The 19877-nt window shown below is 36.5% G+C and overlaps 2 protein-coding genes across 2 annotated transcripts in view; both read right to left on the bottom strand.

Moving 5' to 3' along the window:
• The window catches only part of mrtfba (myocardin related transcription factor Ba), a 54828-nt gene extending 46517 nt beyond the window's left edge, over positions 1-8311 (bottom strand). Inside the window, exon 1 of the mRNA XM_079845795.1 lies at positions 8124-8311. The gene's annotated coding sequence lies outside the window, so the exon portion shown is untranslated. The remainder of the gene's footprint in view (positions 1-8123) is intronic.
• A 1293-nt stretch (positions 8312-9604) lies between these two features.
• On the bottom strand, positions 9605-19769 carry ercc4 (excision repair cross-complementation group 4). The gene is made up of 11 exons (XM_079801157.1): positions 19318-19769; positions 17787-17967; positions 17501-17696; positions 17189-17396; positions 16776-16956; positions 16553-16675; positions 16338-16445; positions 13428-14004; positions 12635-12727; positions 12417-12529; positions 9605-10888 (listed from the first exon to the last, which is right to left on the bottom strand). The coding sequence occupies exons 1-11, from the start codon at positions 19492-19494 to the stop codon at positions 10158-10160; spliced, it is 2688 nt and encodes an 895-aa protein (XP_079657283.1). The 5' UTR covers positions 19495-19769; the 3' UTR covers positions 9605-10157.
• Positions 19770-19877: the final 108 nt, after the last annotated feature.

Genomic DNA, 19877 nt, shown 5'->3' with positions numbered 1-19877 from the left:
TAAACTATTTTTATATTTATGGCATATACTTTCAATGGGTGGAAAAAAATGGTGAGAAACTAAGTATTTAAAATATCTTCATTTGTGCTCTGAAAATGTCTTATGGGTTTGGAACGACACAAGGGTGAGTTTTTAATGACTGATATAACCACTCAAAAATATAAACCAAAAACTGCCTTCAAAATCAAACTGGCAATGACAAACACAACATTTAATTTCAGGGATTACATTTGATCTTAAAATGGATTACCAGTGTAAAAATGGCAGGAACACCGTTCAACACACAACACTGTGTGATTTCTGATTTTCAATTGAACCAACACGTTACTGATTAAACATCACTTGGTCACAGAGTGACTTTAATAACTAAACAAGTTCTTGTTTCATATCTGTTGCAATAAGCATTGTTCTAGTAAGGAAGTTACCACACTCTTGGTTTTCCTTAAGGAAGGTGTGCCCTCGAGCTCTAGTTCCCCATTCAACCTAATAACACAATAGCTGCTCCTTCACAGTGGTCAACATTTAATCTGTCTCAAGTGGCTTTAATGTCAGGGATCTGAACCTGATTCTGCTGAGACAGCATACTTTGAGCCATGACTAAATACTCTGGAAAATATCAAACTCCAATTAAAAAGCAAACCCAGATGCTTGATCCTTTTCATGTGTCGTGCTGGAAACATGAGCAATGACTTCCATGTGTTCATCAAAGGAAAGTAACAAGGTGGGCTGGTAGAGGATAAATGTTTCGTTTACTTCAGCCCAGCGCTTGTGCTCAACTTCCTCAAAGAGGGTTAATGGCAAACTTTAAGATTAATCTTTTACGAATGGTTCATTAATAATACCTGTAGAAAATCAATAAAACATTTACATATTGTACATTAAAAAGTTTTGTCAATCAATCCTAGCTGTCTGTAAATATGTATAAATATAAATTAGTGCTGTCAAATTGATTAATCGTGATTAATAAAAAATAAAAATAAAAGTTTGTTTAATATAGGAGTGTGTACAGCCTAGGGCTGTACGATTAATTGAAAAATAATCGAAACCGAAATTTAGAACCTCTAACTGACGTATTTTTCGTTTTAGTCACGTGACTCCGCCCCATCAGTCACATCAAGTGCAGTTTGCAGGCACACAGAGAGATGCAGGAGATTGATAAAATGACGCATTTTATCAATGACGCGCATTACGTCAATAACAGGACAAATGAATACAAAGACACATAACTACTTATATAGGTAGTCTATTTAAGTTGAAACATATTTGACAACGTATTACCTACACAAAAACAAGTAAATCACTAATGGCTAAAGACCGCAGACCTCACTCTCTCTCGCCCTCACCCTCTCGGCGCATAACGGTTTAAATGAACACACACACATTTTGAGACTGATCAAGAGTTTTGTGCAAGCAATTTAAGGTCGCGACTCTTGTCCCAAATATAGCAGGCTTCATTCAGTGATTGAAACAAATATTAATATAGGTTTTACAGCATATTATTGAACGCTCCGAGCGAGCTGTGCTGTGCTAAACATGGAACTTTTCCTTGACATGAAACGGTAAATAATCAAACCAGTGGAAGCAGTGCATTTATCCTTTATTCATGCAATATCTATTCAGTCAGTACCTCGGCTCCATTGCTTGACAGAACTCCCTGAAGCCCCATCCACGACACTGATCGCTCTCATGTCCTTACAAATGAACTAAATTAATTTCTGCGTTATGGCCTCGCGTGTTGCAGACAGAGAGCTTGTGGCGGGCGATGCAAAGTAAGGCTGGTCCAGTTTGCACATACAAATAGTTGCTTATATTTACAAAACGAGCCTACAAAAGCATAAAAAAGGCCGTTTAATAAAGAAAAGTTCACGAAACTAAGTGAAAACTCCCTAAAGTGTTTAGTGAAATTAGAAAACATTTAGATATCATAAATTGAGTTGTATAAGTTAACGTTACATTTCTACATACATTTTGTTCTCATGTCACAAGTAGCCTAATATCAAGGTTTATTTTGATCTGTTTTACATGATTCTTTTGTAGTGTGGTTTTCGGTGAAGTGTACTAAAATAAATATCGTCACCTGTGTACATTAGCCCACTTCTTCTCGACGCATTTCCTGATAGTTTATAGAACAATTACTCCGAGTCGCCATCTGTCGTTTCAAAGAAAAGCACAACGGCGAGCGCGTCAAATATAAACGCCTCGTACGTTTGGGGAGGAGCGCGCGCAGTCAGCGGAGGCTCGCGCTCTGGAGACGGGCCAAAGTACACAAGGCTTCAGGCGCGCTAGCGCCCACTCGCAAAGCAGACAGTCACGCCTCTACTACCGCGGGCGTTTTTTCCCCCAATTTTTTTTATTTATTCGAATATTAATTTTCACCTTCGAAATTCGTTTTTTAAAAACTATTCGAATATATATTCTAGGGCTGTAATCAACCAAAGAAAATCTTGGTCGACTGAAGTCCTGAAATTTTCGACTAAAAATCGACTAAAATAACGTTAGGAAAAAAAAAACTTAAATGAATAAGCTGCACACTGTGCGCAGTACTTGGTAGCCTTGTTGTCTCCCTAAATTAATTATAAATAAACATAAAAAACTAGTAGGCTATTTGCTGTATATTAAATAGTTTTTGAGCTGATTATTTTGCACTGAAATGAGTCTGACACACGAGTCTGTCGGCTGACAGCGTCGCATCGCATGCACCTGCGCAATATCATAGACTATGACTTCCGAAAATATGGCACTATGTGTTGTCAACTAGATATCATCACAAGAACTTTTGAGGAATATGCAACATAATTTAGACAATTGTTTTTGTCATATGTATTATAATAACTGACAGACACTCATTTCAGCCGCTCTGTGCAGCTCAAACATATGAGCTCAGCTTCGCGGCTGAGACACGAATAGACTATTAACTTAAAGCTTTTACTCTTAAACACAAAAGGCACGTCCTCTTTAATAAAAAAAGGAATATTTATTAAACAAGCCAGATCAAGAGCAGAAAAAACGCTCTCACAATTAAATAAATAATATACAAGAAAACTAGCCTTCTTCAATCTGTCTCTCTCGCCAGCGGGTTGGGCTAATCCAAAATAAGTGAAACAATGGGGGTGTTCTGAAGGCAGACTGTTACCTGTGAAACAGGGGTGCTCTGAAAACACCCCCATTAGCAATTAGTGCTTTCCACCTGATGAAATGAACGCGGCGCGGCAAAACTAATGAAATTAACGTGGCTCGGCAAAACTGATGAAATGAACGCGGCAAAACTGACAGTACAGATCCACTAATAGCGCGGTGTTGTGACGCTTCCCCTCATGTGTATGTTGATGGGCGTTCCTCAAGTTTACCACTTTGGGTGTACGTTTGAGCCAGCGGGGAATGAAACACAAAGGACCAGTGAGAGACTTCTCTTCGCCAGTGGGTTGGGCTAATCCAAAAGAAGTGAAAACAATGGGGGTGTTCTGAAGGCAGACTGTTACCTGTGAAACAGGGGTGCTCTCAAAACACCCCCATTAGCAATTAGTGCTTTCCACCTGACGAAATGAACGCGGCGCGGCAAAACTGATTAAATGAACGCAGCAAAACTGATTAAATGAACGCGGCAAAAAATCGACCAATCAGAATTTTGGTCGAGCCAGAACGTATCGACCAATAATCGACTAATCGACTGGGAGATTACAGCCCTAATATATTCGAATTTAGAATATTCGTTGACAGCCCTAGCACTATTCAAAAACAACAATACGGGAAAACTCTGTTCAGTGCTCAGCTTTTTTCTGTGACACAGAGAGCTGAGTGTGTCGCGTCTCTGTCAACGCGCACGCGCCCTGAAGGCAGACCTCTTTCACCTGCGTCCTCACAAAGCTTTGTCATGTGTAGGTGTTTTAAAGCCTGCCAGTTTGAACATTAAAGCGATTTTAGAGCATCAGCATTAGATGTGTATTATGTTGAACTAATGCCTGATATATTGTGACAAACGAACACTCAGACAGAAGCTTGCACATCACGTGAAGATCACACCAGAGAGGAGCGCAGAAACGCAGAGTCAACTATGGGTGGTTAATCTGTCTGATTTCTCGATTCGATTACGATTATTGAAGTCCCGATTCGATTACAGTCGATTTTCGATTATTAACGATTCTCGATTAGCGATTATTGATTTTCCATTGAACAAAAGTAAACGAAAATACACTACAAAGTGATTGCAGTATAAAAAAAAAGTCAGCAACTGAATTACTTAACTCTTTTATTGAGTAACAACAACTCAAAGCACTTGTCGTGTAGTGTCGTGTAGTTACACAGAAATGAATACATCACATTGTGTTGTGACTCATCAAGTTGAACTAAACAATAACAAATTAATGAAAGGCTTATTTCCTTTAGGAAGTAGATCAGAACCAACATACTGTAAAAATTGGACAATTTTCTTCTAGAAAGACAACGTGTTCAGGTGGAGGAAGACTGCAGGTTGCAGTCGAAACATGTCAAGGTAAAGAAGAAGTTTTTTCTCCACCTAAACACCTTGTCTTTCTAGAAGAAAATTGTCCAATTTAATCATTAAGAAGACAAAATGTACATTTTTGAACAACTTACTGTAGCTTCAGCTTATATACTGTACTGTAGAACACAGTGACAAAATGTCAATAGTGATGGATGCGGTGCGCGAGTGAGGGGGACGGGAGCGCGTGGACCGCTCGAGCTCCTCTCGTTCGTTTCCTGACGTGAGAAAGACAAAAGGGGAAAAAACGACAGAAGAAAAACGGGTTCGTGTCGGAGGAGTGTCGAGGCCCGTTCGGTTCCGTGAGCGGGAGCCGCGGGTCGGTGCAGCGGAGCGGCGGTGTGTTTCCAGCTTCAGTCCGGCTGTGTGTGTGTGTGTGATCCGCTCATCGCGTCCTCAGGATCGCCTTTATTCCCGCGAATGTGCGCGTCGATGTGTCGCGCTCGCTCATCTGAAGCGCTCATAAATCTGCGGATTGAAGGCGTTTATTCGGTGTTTGTGCGCGAATCTGAGCCGTGCTAACGCGCTAATGCTAATGTGCCTGAGCTCCAGAGGAGGCGAGGCGGGAGGATTTCTAGAGTGTTCCCTCAGAATCATCTCCGCATTAATGACAGATTTACATTCATCTAATGAACACACACACACACACACACACACGGTGGTAGTGTCAGGTTTAGAAAAATAAAAAAATAGATTTTTGAAAATTTAATTATCGATTCATACTCGTCCATAACATACTCGCGATTAATCGATAATCGATTTTTTTCACCACCCCGAGTGTCAACGCTGTCCTGTGACTAAAGTAAAGTCACTAAAGTAGCTTAGAAACTCAACCGTTATAGGCATATATTTTAATACCTTTGAAGTAGAGCCCGACCGATATATCGGTGGGCCGATATTATCGGCCGATATTAGGCTTTTTCCAAACTATCGGTATCGGCATTTATGATGGCCGATAAATGAATATTTAAAAAAAAAACAAAAAAAAAACGGACGAAACACCGCTCAAACACATTGAGTGTTGGCGTTTCATAGTTTGTCCACCAGAGGGCACCCTACAACGTGCCGGCTGGCAACACCACCAGCTGATCCAGCAGAGTCATGCTGAGCTTCAGCGCTGTGAGCGTTGCATTCACAACACAGATCATCCTTGAAGTGCATAAGTTGGCAACGAGCCATACATTGCTTGAATTGAATAACAATTAAAAGAACATCCCCATCAGTTCTCTTAACTCAAATAACATGACAATTTGTAACTGCCAAGTCCAGTTTTGCTGTTACATGTAAGCCAAGAGAGCTGGTAATTACGCTAGGTTACAGTTGACTGACTAAGTTTAACTCGGACAATGTGACTGAATAAGATGTATTTCTTTAATAGTCTGACAGTTTGACAGCATGAGACGTATCATCTCTCCCCTGCCCGTTATTTTGAAAAAGTATACATATTTCTAAATTATAACTTATCATAGACGCTAACCACAAAGCTAGCTAATGCCATGGCTATCAGTGGGAGACCGCTAACATTAATGCGCCTTGGAAATCACAACAAACTTATTCTGCCTAAATAAAGTAATGATAACTGTATTTATAACTAGTAGAGCCCGACCGATAAAGGATTTTTAAGGCCGATACCGATACAAATATTTGGTCACTTAAAAATCCGATATTCCGATATATCAGCCGATATATATTAAAAATAAATAAATAAAATAACAGAAACGCGTAAAAAACACTTAAACAGATTTCCCTAATACATTAGTTATAAGTAGTTATTCATGATCCCTCAGCCTCTCTAAAATAACATGATAATGCAGTTTAAAAATAAACTTGTTTTATTGTCACAACAGAACAGAGGTACATAAAAATATATTAAAGTTCTGATAAATAAAATGTATAAAAATACAAACTTAAGATATGAAACTTAAAGTCGTTTGGACGAAAACACAATAACAAAAACAAAAAATCTAAGTTACCAGTATTAATAGATGTGGTAAGCTTTATAAATATAACTTTGAGCAAGACTGGAAAAAAAATATTCAGTTAAGTTCTAGAAGTTCTGATAAATAACAACAACAGCAAAATATAAACTATATACAGTATAAATATGAGCCACCTTATAATTACAATGTCAACTTGCTTATCCCTTTACATGCACTCTTTTAATTCTATCCATCAAGCTACAACAAACCATTTTCAATCATCATTTGCTGCCTGCCTTCTAAAATCTACTACTTATGATGATGCAGTAAATCCATTATTTGACTTGTTAATGCTGCGTCTGAACGAAGTCACGCACTTTCGTTCACTCTTCACGAGCCTAACTTATGATTTACAATGCAGGGACTGGAACTACAAATATACTAGTTATAATATAAATTATATAACCTAAATACAGCATATCCATGCAAATATTCCTTAAATACATGAATGAGTGTGTATTCAAATATACATAATTATACACAGTACACACACATATAGTGAGGTGATTGGGACACTTTTTTCAAGTCTCAATGGCAAAAAGTGTCCCAAATCACCCTGAAATCACCCTATATTATGTAAGCACAAACTTTTATTTGGGATGCGATTAATCGTGATTTATCGGTTTGACAGCACTAATGTAAATATGCATTCAGTTGCCACAGCGCACATCCCAAAGTCAAGTGAGATTTATAAAAAACATGGTGTAACCCTTTCTAAAATCACAAACTATTAAAACATTTAAAACAAAAGTAAATTAAGTTAACAAGGCAGCCAACGTAAAAGCTGAACTGCAGCTAAATCAGTGCTGTTTTAGTATTATTTATATACTACTAATTAATATTTTGAATTAGCTTTTATTTTTATATTTTCATTTTAGTTTAAATGTTAGTAATTGATTAAACACATAAGGATTAAAAACAACATTTGCATAACAGAAACATTTTTAGCTGGTGAAATATTGATTTGGTTGCCGACAACTCATTTCAAATCACAAACACATCCCATAAATCTCGCATCCCAGCAGCACCACAGGATTTGATTTCATACATTCATCACTTTGCGATGACACGAAGTGGAGAATGGCAGGAGTCTAGTGTCCATAGAGCTTCATATAAAGTTACACCAGTGTGTGACTCGAGTGGTCTGAAGACTGCAGATCTATTCGGTTGTTGTTTACGCTGCTCATTCGGGAGTTTCGAAGGGAGAGAGTCAAAGAGGATGCAAAAACTTGCAGTGTGTTTAACCTTTCTGACATGCAGATGATTAAATCGTCAACACACCCTTCCTCCTGGGCCTGCAGTCTAAGTGCTCAACATGTAAACCCCACTGTCTTACCATAAACATCAAGTGAAACAGCAGTATTGGTCCACACACATCACAACTCAATGTTTACAGACAATACTGTAAGTTAGCATGCTACTAGCCAACAATAACTATTCGATATTTCGCGGTATACAAATAATTTAAAGCGCAGCCAAGACTATGTAACCGTTATCGCGTTAATGTTTTTATTTTAGCGTGTATATCACGACATGACAATCATGTGTCAGGGACTCAATCCTCACATCAGCAAACAGGCTAGCGCGAAAACTCCAGCGCTACACATTAAATCATTTACTGTCTGTCATATGATGTCGCTTCTTACCCTGTTCCCTATAGCTGCGTCTAGCTTGCTTGTCGTAGCCCCTTGATTTAATGCCCCATTACTGTCCTTGATGTGGTCACCCATGTATCCAGGGATTGATTGTGTTTTTCTTTGGGACTGAAGTTTTTTTTTTTTTTTTGGAGGAAGTAAGATGGCCGCTGCTGGTGTGTTCGTCCAGTGACGCAAACAGAGGTATAAGAGGCCAGTCGCCATCAGGGGGCGCTATCGTTGTTCCTGCCTTTTTGTATTTTACACTGTTTGAACACTCAAACCAAGATTTATTCAGACACCTTCAAACATTTCTCACATTTTCACAGTTTATTCGCTATAGTTTAGAAAATGGTAATAAAATATGACAAGAACTCAGAGTTAAACTGTCAGAACAAATTCATCTTGATAATGTCTGATAACTTTGATTGAAAGGTCAGCTGTAAAATGTATGTACACAATTAGATAATACCAATTTAGGTCAACCAATACAACCAAGCAATGCTTAATTTTGTTCAGTCTGTGGTGTAAATGGTCACATTAGCAATTAAAGAAAAAACACTTAAGCAAAACATGGTCAGGTCAAAGTGTCTGAATAATATGTCACAGTTTACTTTATTTTGCTATCCTCACTTACATAAATGAACTATAGTGTACTGCACCCACTAGTAAAAAATATATCTGGTGTCTAAATAATTTTTGGTTTGAATGTAGGTTGTTGACGTGACACGCCATTTTCACAGTCACACAAGATAAAAAAAAAGAATATCATTAGTATTGTCATAATGTCATCATTTAAAATGCAGTAAATGGTTAAAAGAAGCAAAAAATATACAAAAACAGCTTTGTATTTATTTTAGTTATAATAATTTTTTTTATATATTCATTATAATAATTAAATTTTTGAGCCAAACCTCAAAATTGTCCTAGGATCTCAAGCATGGTTCAATAAATTACAACTTTTATAAATTAAAAAGAAAAGCACACAAATGTTAATAAATACCTCAGGCATAATTTTAAAAGTGTCTACGGTATTTTAGTAAATGACAAATCTTTTTTTTTTCATCGATATATTTTTAAAAGCATAGTAACTTAAAACATTTTGTCACTGAAAACTGATTTTAAATCGAGCAATTCCACTGACAAGTTTAATTAGTTGAAGGACCCCATTCAAGGTCATGTTACTGTGAAGCCCATGACACATGGTAAGATTTTCTCAGAATTGTTCAAATATTTTACTTTTTTGGAACCACTATATGTTATCATTTGGCGCGACACCCATATATATAGATAGAAATATATATATATATATATATATATATATATATATATATATATATATATATATATATATATATATATATATATATATATATATATATATATATATATATATTTCTATCTATGTCACACCTTTCTTCAAAAGTGGTGTTTTACAAAAAAGCATTTTTACTGCTTACTTGTCAACTACCCATACACACATATATATATTTACATACTTTTTTTAATGTATATGAATTCATTATAATACAAATATGTTAATTTACATAATATTAGTTAAAGGTACAGTTAACCCCCAAAATTATTAAACTTCATTTGTATGGAAAAAGAGAGTGAGTGGTATGAAAGATATCAAAGAAAGATGTAGTTCTGGAACAACATCAAGGGTGAGTAAATGGCAGAACTGGACTATACCCAAGTTACATGTTGAATACACAGAAATAATTGCAGAAATACTTTATTTTAATCATGCTAAAACCATTTTCCAAGAGTGGAAATAAGTGGAAATGCCTCCAGCCAATGTTTAAAAAAGCATGTCTAGTGTCTAGTTATCTACAATAACATCTATAACTACACGCTACATCACAAGTCATTACAAAATTACAATTGAAAAGTTTGATTCTAACATATAAGGCATTTAAATATTCAGAAATATAATTAATTCACTGCTTCATATACAATTTCATAACAAATATGAATATATAACCCCTTTGACAAGGCACAATAACCAAACCTGAGATTACAGCGCAAAATACTTTTTACGATCTACTTGTTCTTCTGAACAGGCACCACATTCATGGAATTGTGCAGAAATTCATAAAGCTGCCTGGCATTGCTGCTACTACTCAATATCTCACTGAGCCTTTCCTGGCTAAATGTTATAAGATCAGCCAGACAGGAAGCGTGCTTTATAAGGCTCTTGAAATTTTTTACACTGACTCCAGGCATACGAAGCAAGAAGTCGTAAGGTCCGGGATTGTACAGGTCTGCTGACTCCGTCACGGTCTCTGATTCTGCTGTAACGGCCTGAGCTGCGGCGGCGTCAGGCTCTGGGCGGCCGTTTTTGAGCTCCTGAAATAGCTCTGCTGTCACAAAGGGAGACGGGCACCAGAGCAGCCTCAAGCGAGGGAAATGGAGGGTGAGGAGGGTCAGTTTGGAGGTAATGTCGCTGGCAGAGATCTCCTGACGAAAGTCACTGCGGGCCACAAGGGAGAAAGGCTTTGCGGGGTCAAACTCGATAAGCAGCACGGGGCGACGATAGAATCGAGACATAGAGAGGCATTGTGTGTAGAGACGCCCACTCTGCAGGGAACCAATGAGGTCACTGACACTTTTGCGCTCTACGCAGATCTCAGAAGTCAATATGTAGTCGCCGACCTCTAAGGTGATCGGTTCAATGTCGAGACCACGTCGATGCAGAAGGGAAGGGAGCTCACTGCGGAACTCTCTCATGTCCACTATGATTCGATGAGGCTCTTTAACCTCTTCACGACCCCCTAATTAAAGAGAAAAAAAAAGTTTGCAAAAGGTATTCAAGCATGCATAACAGAGATGCAAAATTGTTATTCTGGCAGGGACCAATAAACTGATAATAACATGAATGTTATGGCCCATAACCGATAAATGGTTGAGAATACAATTCTAGACTATTTTGTCTAAATTAAAGGGGTCATGAACTGCATTTAAAAAAAATTTTTTATAATGTTTCCTGAGGTTCACTTATAAGTATGAGTTTTACATAAAAAATTGTTTCAATTTCTACCCTGTTCTACCAATTTCTAAAACAATTTCTACCCTTTTTTTAGCCTCTGTTGAAAGGGGCGTGTGTCTGCTGTGAGACTTAAATGTAAACGGACACTGCTGTGATTGGCTAACATCTTTGTATATGAAATAAGTATTACATGTGGAACTCCCTTGAAAACTTTTACTATGTTTTCACTATTACAGCTGTCGGGATTAACTAATTGTGAAAAGTGTTGATTATAGTATTATATTTAGGTCTACTCCCGTCGCATGATAGGTATTGTAGCCGATGTCAGATGTCTGTTGAGCGCATGAATGCAGTGATCTCATCATTGCAACTTGATTTCTGTCCTATAACGAATGCTTTCCATAACTAACAGTGTAAACACAATGTAAATAAGATTCATTGTGCATTATAACGGGAGTTGGAGTTTGGTCAGAGTCCAGAGTTCAATCACTGATAAACTTACGCTGTGTGATTGACAGCTCCAGCGATTATAAAGGGATATTCGATCGCTTTCTGTATATAATTTAATCACAATTTAAATAGCAGAACATATTCATGCTACTAAGAGAAACAATATGAAGTTGATTGCTTAGTCACTGGCTTGATTTACTGACGCATAAACAGCAATAAATGATTTTGAGACAAAGGACGTCTAACTGTACATGAGTCATTAGAATTAACACGGTAACTTGCATGTAGTGGCATTACTGTCAGGTCCATATCTTACAGTAAAAGTCTGTTTGCAAAGCCTGCGCCAAAATTGCTAATTTACCAAAGAATCCACAGTGAAATGTACTGAACAAACAAACTCTTCTCATCTCACTAGCGTGTCAGAGGGCAGGCCAAAGATGTAATGATATAGAAGTAGGCGTTGATCTGATTCTGCAGAGGCAGTCTTTTGACACACTTATGTCATAATGTGACAAAATCCAAAATTAGTTTTTTGGACTAACAAGGGAGTTTAGAATTCTGAAACTTACTGGACGTTTTATAGTACAATGACCTTTTACATGTCAAAAGATCAAGGAAAATTGTATTCCTCAATTCATGACCTCTTTAAATTCTAAATTAAAAAAAGAAAATTCTGCAAATGAACTATCTACTATTGGCTACCACAACAACATTAAGTATAGTATATTATCTACTATTGTCTGATACCCAATATGGCTGAGATATATTTATTTAGACAGATAGCTATTTTTCAGCACATTAGACATTGTGAGCCGACAAAAATGTATTGCATGAATATTTTCGGTTAAATGGTGGAGGTTTACCTGCTTTGCGGGTGTTGGTGGCGGCACTGGCGGGTTCCTGACTGCGTACAAGATCTAGATTGGTGTCTTCTCTACCTTCTCTCTCTTCTGGCACAACCATACTGGCTTTTTCCCTATTTTAAAGAGAAAAAAACTGCTTTTAAAATGAGTGGCGTCACAAAAAATATGAATGGTATTGAACTCTCAATATCTCAGAAAACAGGATATATTCTACTAACCTTATGAGGTGCTCAAATGCTTGTTTTTCTTTGCTCAAGACTGTAAGATACCGCTGTTCTTCTGTTGAGCCTCCATATATAAGAAAATACACACTACAAGAGGGTAAAAAACGTTAAATACTTATTTACATTTATATAAATAGTACATACTATTTTTATATTATTTATTTAAATAAATAAATCAGTTAAATTATTAATATATATAAAAGTATATAAATGAATACAATATCGTTCAAAAGTTTTGCATTTATTAATTTATATTCATCAAGTGAATATAAAATTAATTCTCAGTGACATTAAAAGACATTTATAATGTTGCAAAATATTTGTATTTCAAATAAACATAGCTCTGTTAAACATTCTATTCATCAAAATCCAAAAAATGTTTAAGTTTCCACAAAAATAATAAGCAGCACATAAGCAGCAAATCCGTTTTCAACATTGATAATAATAAGTAATGTGTCTGGAGCACAAAAACAGCATTAAAATGATTTCGGAAGGATCATGTGACTCTGAAGACTAGAGTAATGACTGCTATATATTTACCTTTGCCATCACAAGAATAAAATACATTTTAAAATATATAAAAATAGAAAACAGTTATTTTAAATTGTAAAAATATTTCACATTACTGTTTTTACTGTATTTTAATCAAATAAATGCAGCTTACGTGAGCAGCCTTTCAAAAACGTTAATAAAATCTTACAGAGACTAAACTTTTGAACAGTAGTGTAATGCGAGTACTACTAAGTGTTTCTTAGAATATGCATTAGCTCCATGCCAATATACTCACCGAAGAGGTTTTCCTGGCCTGCTAGCTTTATAAATCTCCAGTTGCCGCACAAAACTGAGTTCAGCATCATACAAAACAACAAACATGGGGTCAACCTCATGCAACACCCGCGTCAAACTGTAGGGGTCGCTGCAACCCTTCAGCGGGTGAATGACAGTCAGTGGCTCTTTAAGAATTCCATAGTAGTCATCCGAAGAGAGATTGAGAAGAATCTCTTCTTCTTCCTCTTCCTCCTCCACCTCTTCAGCCAGTCCTGCTTCATCTTCACTGTTCCCAGTCAGGTTCTTTTCAGCTCTAGCTTCCTGCCCCTCCATCTGAGAGACTCTTGACGGTCTCTCGATCTTTGTTGGTCTCTTTGAGTTGGCTCTGGGTCTTTTCGCCTGCCCATTCTTCCCTTTGCTCTTAGCGCAGTCCTTCTTGGGCCAGCCTTTGTCAAGCTTCAGTAGATCAGGCTGAGGATCTTCTTTCCCAATGGTGCGTGAATAAAGCCGATTCAGTAGGTGTTCTGCTCCTTTTTGGATATATTCCTTCAGCTGAGCACATGTTCTGTCGTCACTGGCACATATCAACACACGGCCTGATGTACAGAGAACAAATTTAACTTAGGCCCTGTTTACACCTGGTATCAAGATGCGTTTTGGTCAATCGGATCACAAGTAGAGGAGGGAGACTAGATATATTCCTCTCTCTTTTGTCCACTTTCAACCACTTCTGTCCTGATTTCTTTGAGGGGAGAGTCTATGGAATAAATGTATGGGTTTTTTTTTTTAGACCTTTTGATCTTTCAATTTAATAAGCTCACACAACTTGCATATGAACGTGACCATGAGATGACTGAAAAAAACGTACGGAGAGCAGCAGCTTTCATTTCTGCTCTAAAAGCTTCAATAGTGTTAATTTCGTCAGACGAGACAAGACTAAATATGTTCGTCAACAACCTTTTTTTCCATGACTAAGACAGGACAATGACGAGACTGCACCAATGTCCAAAAACGCTGACTAAGACTAAATTAACATGCATTATTGTTGACGAATAAAGACGAGACTAAAATGTTTTGCATAAAATAAAAACTAAGATAAAATCTCTCTTCATTTTCATCTACAATCGTCTCTACTTTTTCATCATGAGATAGAATATTCCGCTGTTACGCCTAGCGACGAGTGCCAACGACATGCTAGGTAGAAGGAAGTGGCTCGATATTTGGTCGCATTTTAGGTACAATGATATTGACAAAAAGTCAGAATGTGTCATTATAACTGATGGGAAGCACTGCAGACAAATAAATATCGGGCAAAAACACTACCAACCTTAAGCGATATCTAAAGGCCACCCATACATTCAGGTAAGTTAACTTAAATTGACGTTTCATAAGCTAATGCTGATTTTAGGAATCTACGCTGTGAATCAACCAGTGGGCTATGGTGTTGTGGCACATACATGCAGGCTATATATATTTTATGTAACTTGTTTTGCCACACTATATATTGAGTTTTCTTTTGACTAAAACTACACTAAAATGACGAGACTTTTAGTCGATTAAAACTTGACAAAGATAAAATGACAAGACTTTTAGTCGACTAAAACTTGACTAAGATACCTTGAGTTGTCTTTTGACTAAGACTAGACTAAAATGTAGAGACTTTTAGTCGACTAAAACTTGACTAAGATACCTTGAGTTGTCTTTTGACTAAAACTACACAAAAATTACGAGACTTTTAGTCGACTAAAACTTGACTAAGATACCTTGATTTGTCTTTTGACTAAAACTAAACTAAAATTACGAGACTTTTAGTAGACTAAAACTTGACTAAGATACCTTGAGTTGTCTTTTGACTAAAACTAGACTAAAATGACGAAAGTTTGTCGACTAAAACTTGACTAAGATACCTTGAGTTGTCTTTTGACTAAAACTAGACTAAAATGACGAAACTTTGTCGACTAAAACTTGACTAAGATACCTTGAGTTGTCTTTTGACTAAAACTACACAAAAATTACGAGACTTTTAGTCGACTAAAACTTGACTAAGATACCTTGATTTGTCTTTTGACTAAAACTAAACTAAAATTACGAGACTTTTAGTAGACTAAAACTTGACTAAGATACCTTGAGTTGTCTTTTGACTAAAACTACACAAAAATTACGAGACTTTTAGTCGACTAAAACTTGACTAAGATACCTTGATTTGTCTTTTGACTAAAACTAAACTAAAATTACGAGACTTTTAGTAGACTAAAACTTGACTAAGATACCTTGAGTTGTCTTTTGACTAAACTAGACTAAAATGACGAAACTTTGTCGACTAAAACTTGACTAAGATACCTTGAGTTGTCTTTTGACTAAAACTAGATTAAAATGACGAGACTTTTAGTCGACTTAAACTTGACTAAGATACCTTGAGTTGTCTTTTGACTAAAACTAGACTAAAATGACGAGACTTAGTCGACTAAAACTTGACTAACAAAAAAAGATATGTGAATGACTGAATATGACTAAAACTAACAAGGACATTTGGCACAAGACTAAGACTAAGACTAAATTAAAAATAGGTGACAAAATTAACACTAAGCTGCAAAACCACAGTGAACACTTGAGTGCATGTTAGAAATCAGTAATGGTGAGAGAACAGTGTTCAAACCAAAACTTGGGTCTTCAGCCGACAAAGTTTAAAACCGTCTGGCTAGCCTGCATCCCATAATGTTTATGGATTAGGTCAGTATGCATTCGACCACATGAGCGTCTACACTAAGAAAGCAATCTGGGCGAAATCCTCTGAAAGTGGTTGAAAGCGGAAAAGCTCACCCCGTTTACACCTGTAACAAAAAGCATCTCAATAGCAGGTGTAAACAGGGCCTTGATGTTTTGCATATGAATGCTAGTCATGAAACGCTTAACTGTTAAATTATTTTACCTGGTTCATGCTCAGAGCTGCTGTTTTCTTTCTCAATCTCCTGTAGCACCTCTGTTAATGCTTCCCACTTTGGATTTTTCTCAAGCACAAGCTCTCTTTTTGGAGGGGCTAGTTTTATACACAAACAGAAAAGACGATACTAGCATGTGTATGTTTAAAAATGTAACTATGTAAACACCTTTTAGAAGAAACATTACACATCAAACATATAGTACCTAGGGCACTTTGTTTCTGGTCAGTCTCTCCAACTTTCAGTTTCTTCTTTGACTCCTGGATGCGATACACGCGGCTGCGAGCATTTACAAACATTGATGTGCTTGAGTCCAGGAATAACCAACCTGATTCAGAATAGAACAAGAAAAATCGGGTGACTTTATGGACTATGATTTGCTCCATCTATTAAGAGTTCAAATAGAGCAACAGATTATCTGACTGTACCTGAATTACTACCAAAGCTTTTCTGACTGGTTCTCAAAGACTCCAGCAGATTGAGGAAGGTCACACAGTCATACTGAGTGAGGTAGAGAAGAAGAGTTCTTAAAATCTTCATGTCCTGAACGAGAGACTTGGTCCTGGACCCAAGCTGATGCCACAGTGGGTCAAGGTAATGACGAATTGTCTACATATGGAAAAACATAACCAGCAATCATGATTTTTCACTTTCTCTGTGGAAGTGCCCAGGGTGTTATTATTGTAAAAAATTAATAAAAACATTCATTTATTTCATATTATTCTAATATATAATATTTATTTAAACCACTATTAATTTCCAAAGTAATAATTTAATATCGAAAAGGTAGAGTCAAAAATAAGGGGAAAAAAGTGAATATGTGAATATGAGGATTTCTCACTTTCTCAAAGGAAGTGCCCAGGCTGTTCTCCAGAGAGAGGTCTTCTGCTTCCAAAGTGGGATTGTAGCGCTTCAGCTCTTTCAAGCAGGCATTCATGATGTCCAAAATAGAGCTCTGAATGGCTCTCATCGCTGGAGTCAAAGACACATGCAGCTCCACCACATCCGGCTTGTGTTTGTCCAGCGTTGTGTTTACTGATGCTTGGAATCTAGCAGATAAAATCATGTTGCAAATACACAAGATTTATAAAACATTCACCTCCAAAACTCAACTACTCCGAGTACTATCTTTGAAAAATTAAAGCCATCATACCTTGGCCAAAGAAAAAGCTTCTTCACAAACAGGTTTCTCATGACTCGCTCGACTTTACAGAAGCCAGAAGAGAAGGATGTGGCCTTGTCCGTAAAGGCCTTGATGAACCCAGTCTTGTTTTTCTGACGATAAAGTCTTAGAATGAAAGCCTCCTGACAAGAGTCAATGATCGTATGGGCGCGATACACCAAGATTCCTGTGAAAATACACAATAATATCATACTGAAAAATGTCTTGTTCAATTGTAATGGAAACAGCTTGATTTTCCCAACAACCTTCCTCTGACCTGTTATGAGGTGAGAAGGAATTCTGTCCGTAAGGAAGTCCACAACTAGGATGCGGCTGGTCACAAAGAGAACTCCTCCTTTAGTGTATACATTATATCTCTCACCGCTCTGCACATCACTGGTCACAGTCTGGGGAAGATGGCTCACCCCTTCAGCACGGAGCTGCTCCGTAAAATACTCCTTCAACAGGCAAACACACACATCCATGCACACTTGGACTTTCATCATTATAATTGAATCACTTTAACCCTATAAAGCCTACTGTATCATATTTAGGGTCTGAGCACAGATGGTGCGAACATATTCAAACTTTTTTTTAGACTAAAAAAAAAAAGGTTCTACAAACTCATTTCATAGGGTTAAGTAATAGGTTAAGTATAACAATGCAGTGCATATAATGAAAATGATTGGTGTATATTGTAGAAGTTCTAACCTTTCATTCAATACAACCATTTAATTTAATCACCTTTGAACATCTTTGCAGTTAACTTGTGAAGATATAAAACTGCATGCATATAAATTATAAAAGAATTAGCTAATGTAAAATTCATAAGACATATGTAGCAACTCGTAATGTAAAAACTGCACAATGTAAAAGTATTAAATTATTATTATAATAAAATGTTCATAATGTAATTGTCTCAAAATGTAATAAAATCTTGAGCTCATAATGTAATAATGTAATGTAATGTAATTTTACATTATGAAAAAATTATTACATTATAAACTCAACAAAAACGTCATATTTTCATTATTTTAATAGCTTAAAAAAAAAAAAAAAAGCATTCTCTTACAGTACATTTAAAAAAATCTAAATCCAGTCTTAAATTGGCTGCAAAATGCAACATTTAAATATTCATGCAATCATTATTATTATTATTATTATACATTTATAAAACAAAGCATTGGTATTCCTTTACAGTACATTAATATATATATATATATATATATATATATATATATATATATATATATATATATATATATATATATATATATATATATATATATATATATATATATCCAGATAAATAAATAAATAAATGGAACTTTTGAACTTTAAAACTACTAGTAGTATCTGGTGGATTTTGTAGACAGGTTAAGACTGGATTTAGATTTTTAAAACGTACTGTAAAGGAATACTAATGCTTTGTTCAGTGCTCTCTGTGCTGAAACTGACAGAAACACGAACAGCCAGCCCATCTACCCATAAAGGATTGAGAAACATCTTATTGTTTAATAATAATAATATTTTTATGTTTTGAAAGCTATTACAATAATGAAAATATTATAGTTTATAATGTAATACATTTCTCATAATGTACAAATTTGTATTACATTAGGAGCAAGATTTTATTACGTTTTAAGAACATTATTACATTTTATTACAATGATAATGTAATACCTAATACGTATTACATTATGTGCAGTTATTACATTATGAGTTGCTACAACATATCACACTGCTGCTTTCAATGTCAACAAACCATCATCTACTACAGTATAACAGGATAAATCCGCCTGCCCCACCTGTTCAGGAGTGGTTGTGTTTAATAAGAGCACCAGACTGCCCTCCTCTGAATACACCCTCATGAAGTGTAAGAGGATGCGGTCGACCCCGAGCCCCTCAGCTGTGATCAGCAGTCCGTCTGCGCTGAACACATTCAGAAACATCTCCGTCTCATACTCCAGCAGCGGACTCGCCATCTTTATAAGCGACTGGTTAAAACAATAATCTAGATTTCATGTAAGTCACGGAAATACTGATTCTGTGTCTGGTTTGCTGAATGGCATTCTCCTTACATACTCCTAAAATGCATCTACTGCATTTTACCAGGACGAGTCGAGGAATAAACCGACTATTTACTGTTTATATGTTGCCGGTAGTGCACACAAAAAGAACTAAGTTAAACGTACTTCATATAACACAAGTTTAACTCTTCCTTCGTTACGGTTTCAAAATAATGCATATTGTGTCACGTGACTTCGCGGGATTTAGCATGTTGATTTATATTAGCGTCACCTGCTGCACTGGAGGTAAAAACACAAAAGCCCAAGAAGGATTTTTAGTAGTTACCGGTACTTTATTT

The sequence above is a fragment of the Gobio gobio genome (genome assembly GCF_949357685.1).
Source record: "Gobio gobio genome assembly, chromosome: 20".
NCBI lineage: Eukaryota > Metazoa > Chordata > Actinopteri > Cypriniformes > Gobionidae > Gobio > Gobio gobio.
Note: the sequence above shows the minus strand (reverse complement) of the source record. Positions and strands in the feature narration are given on the sequence as shown.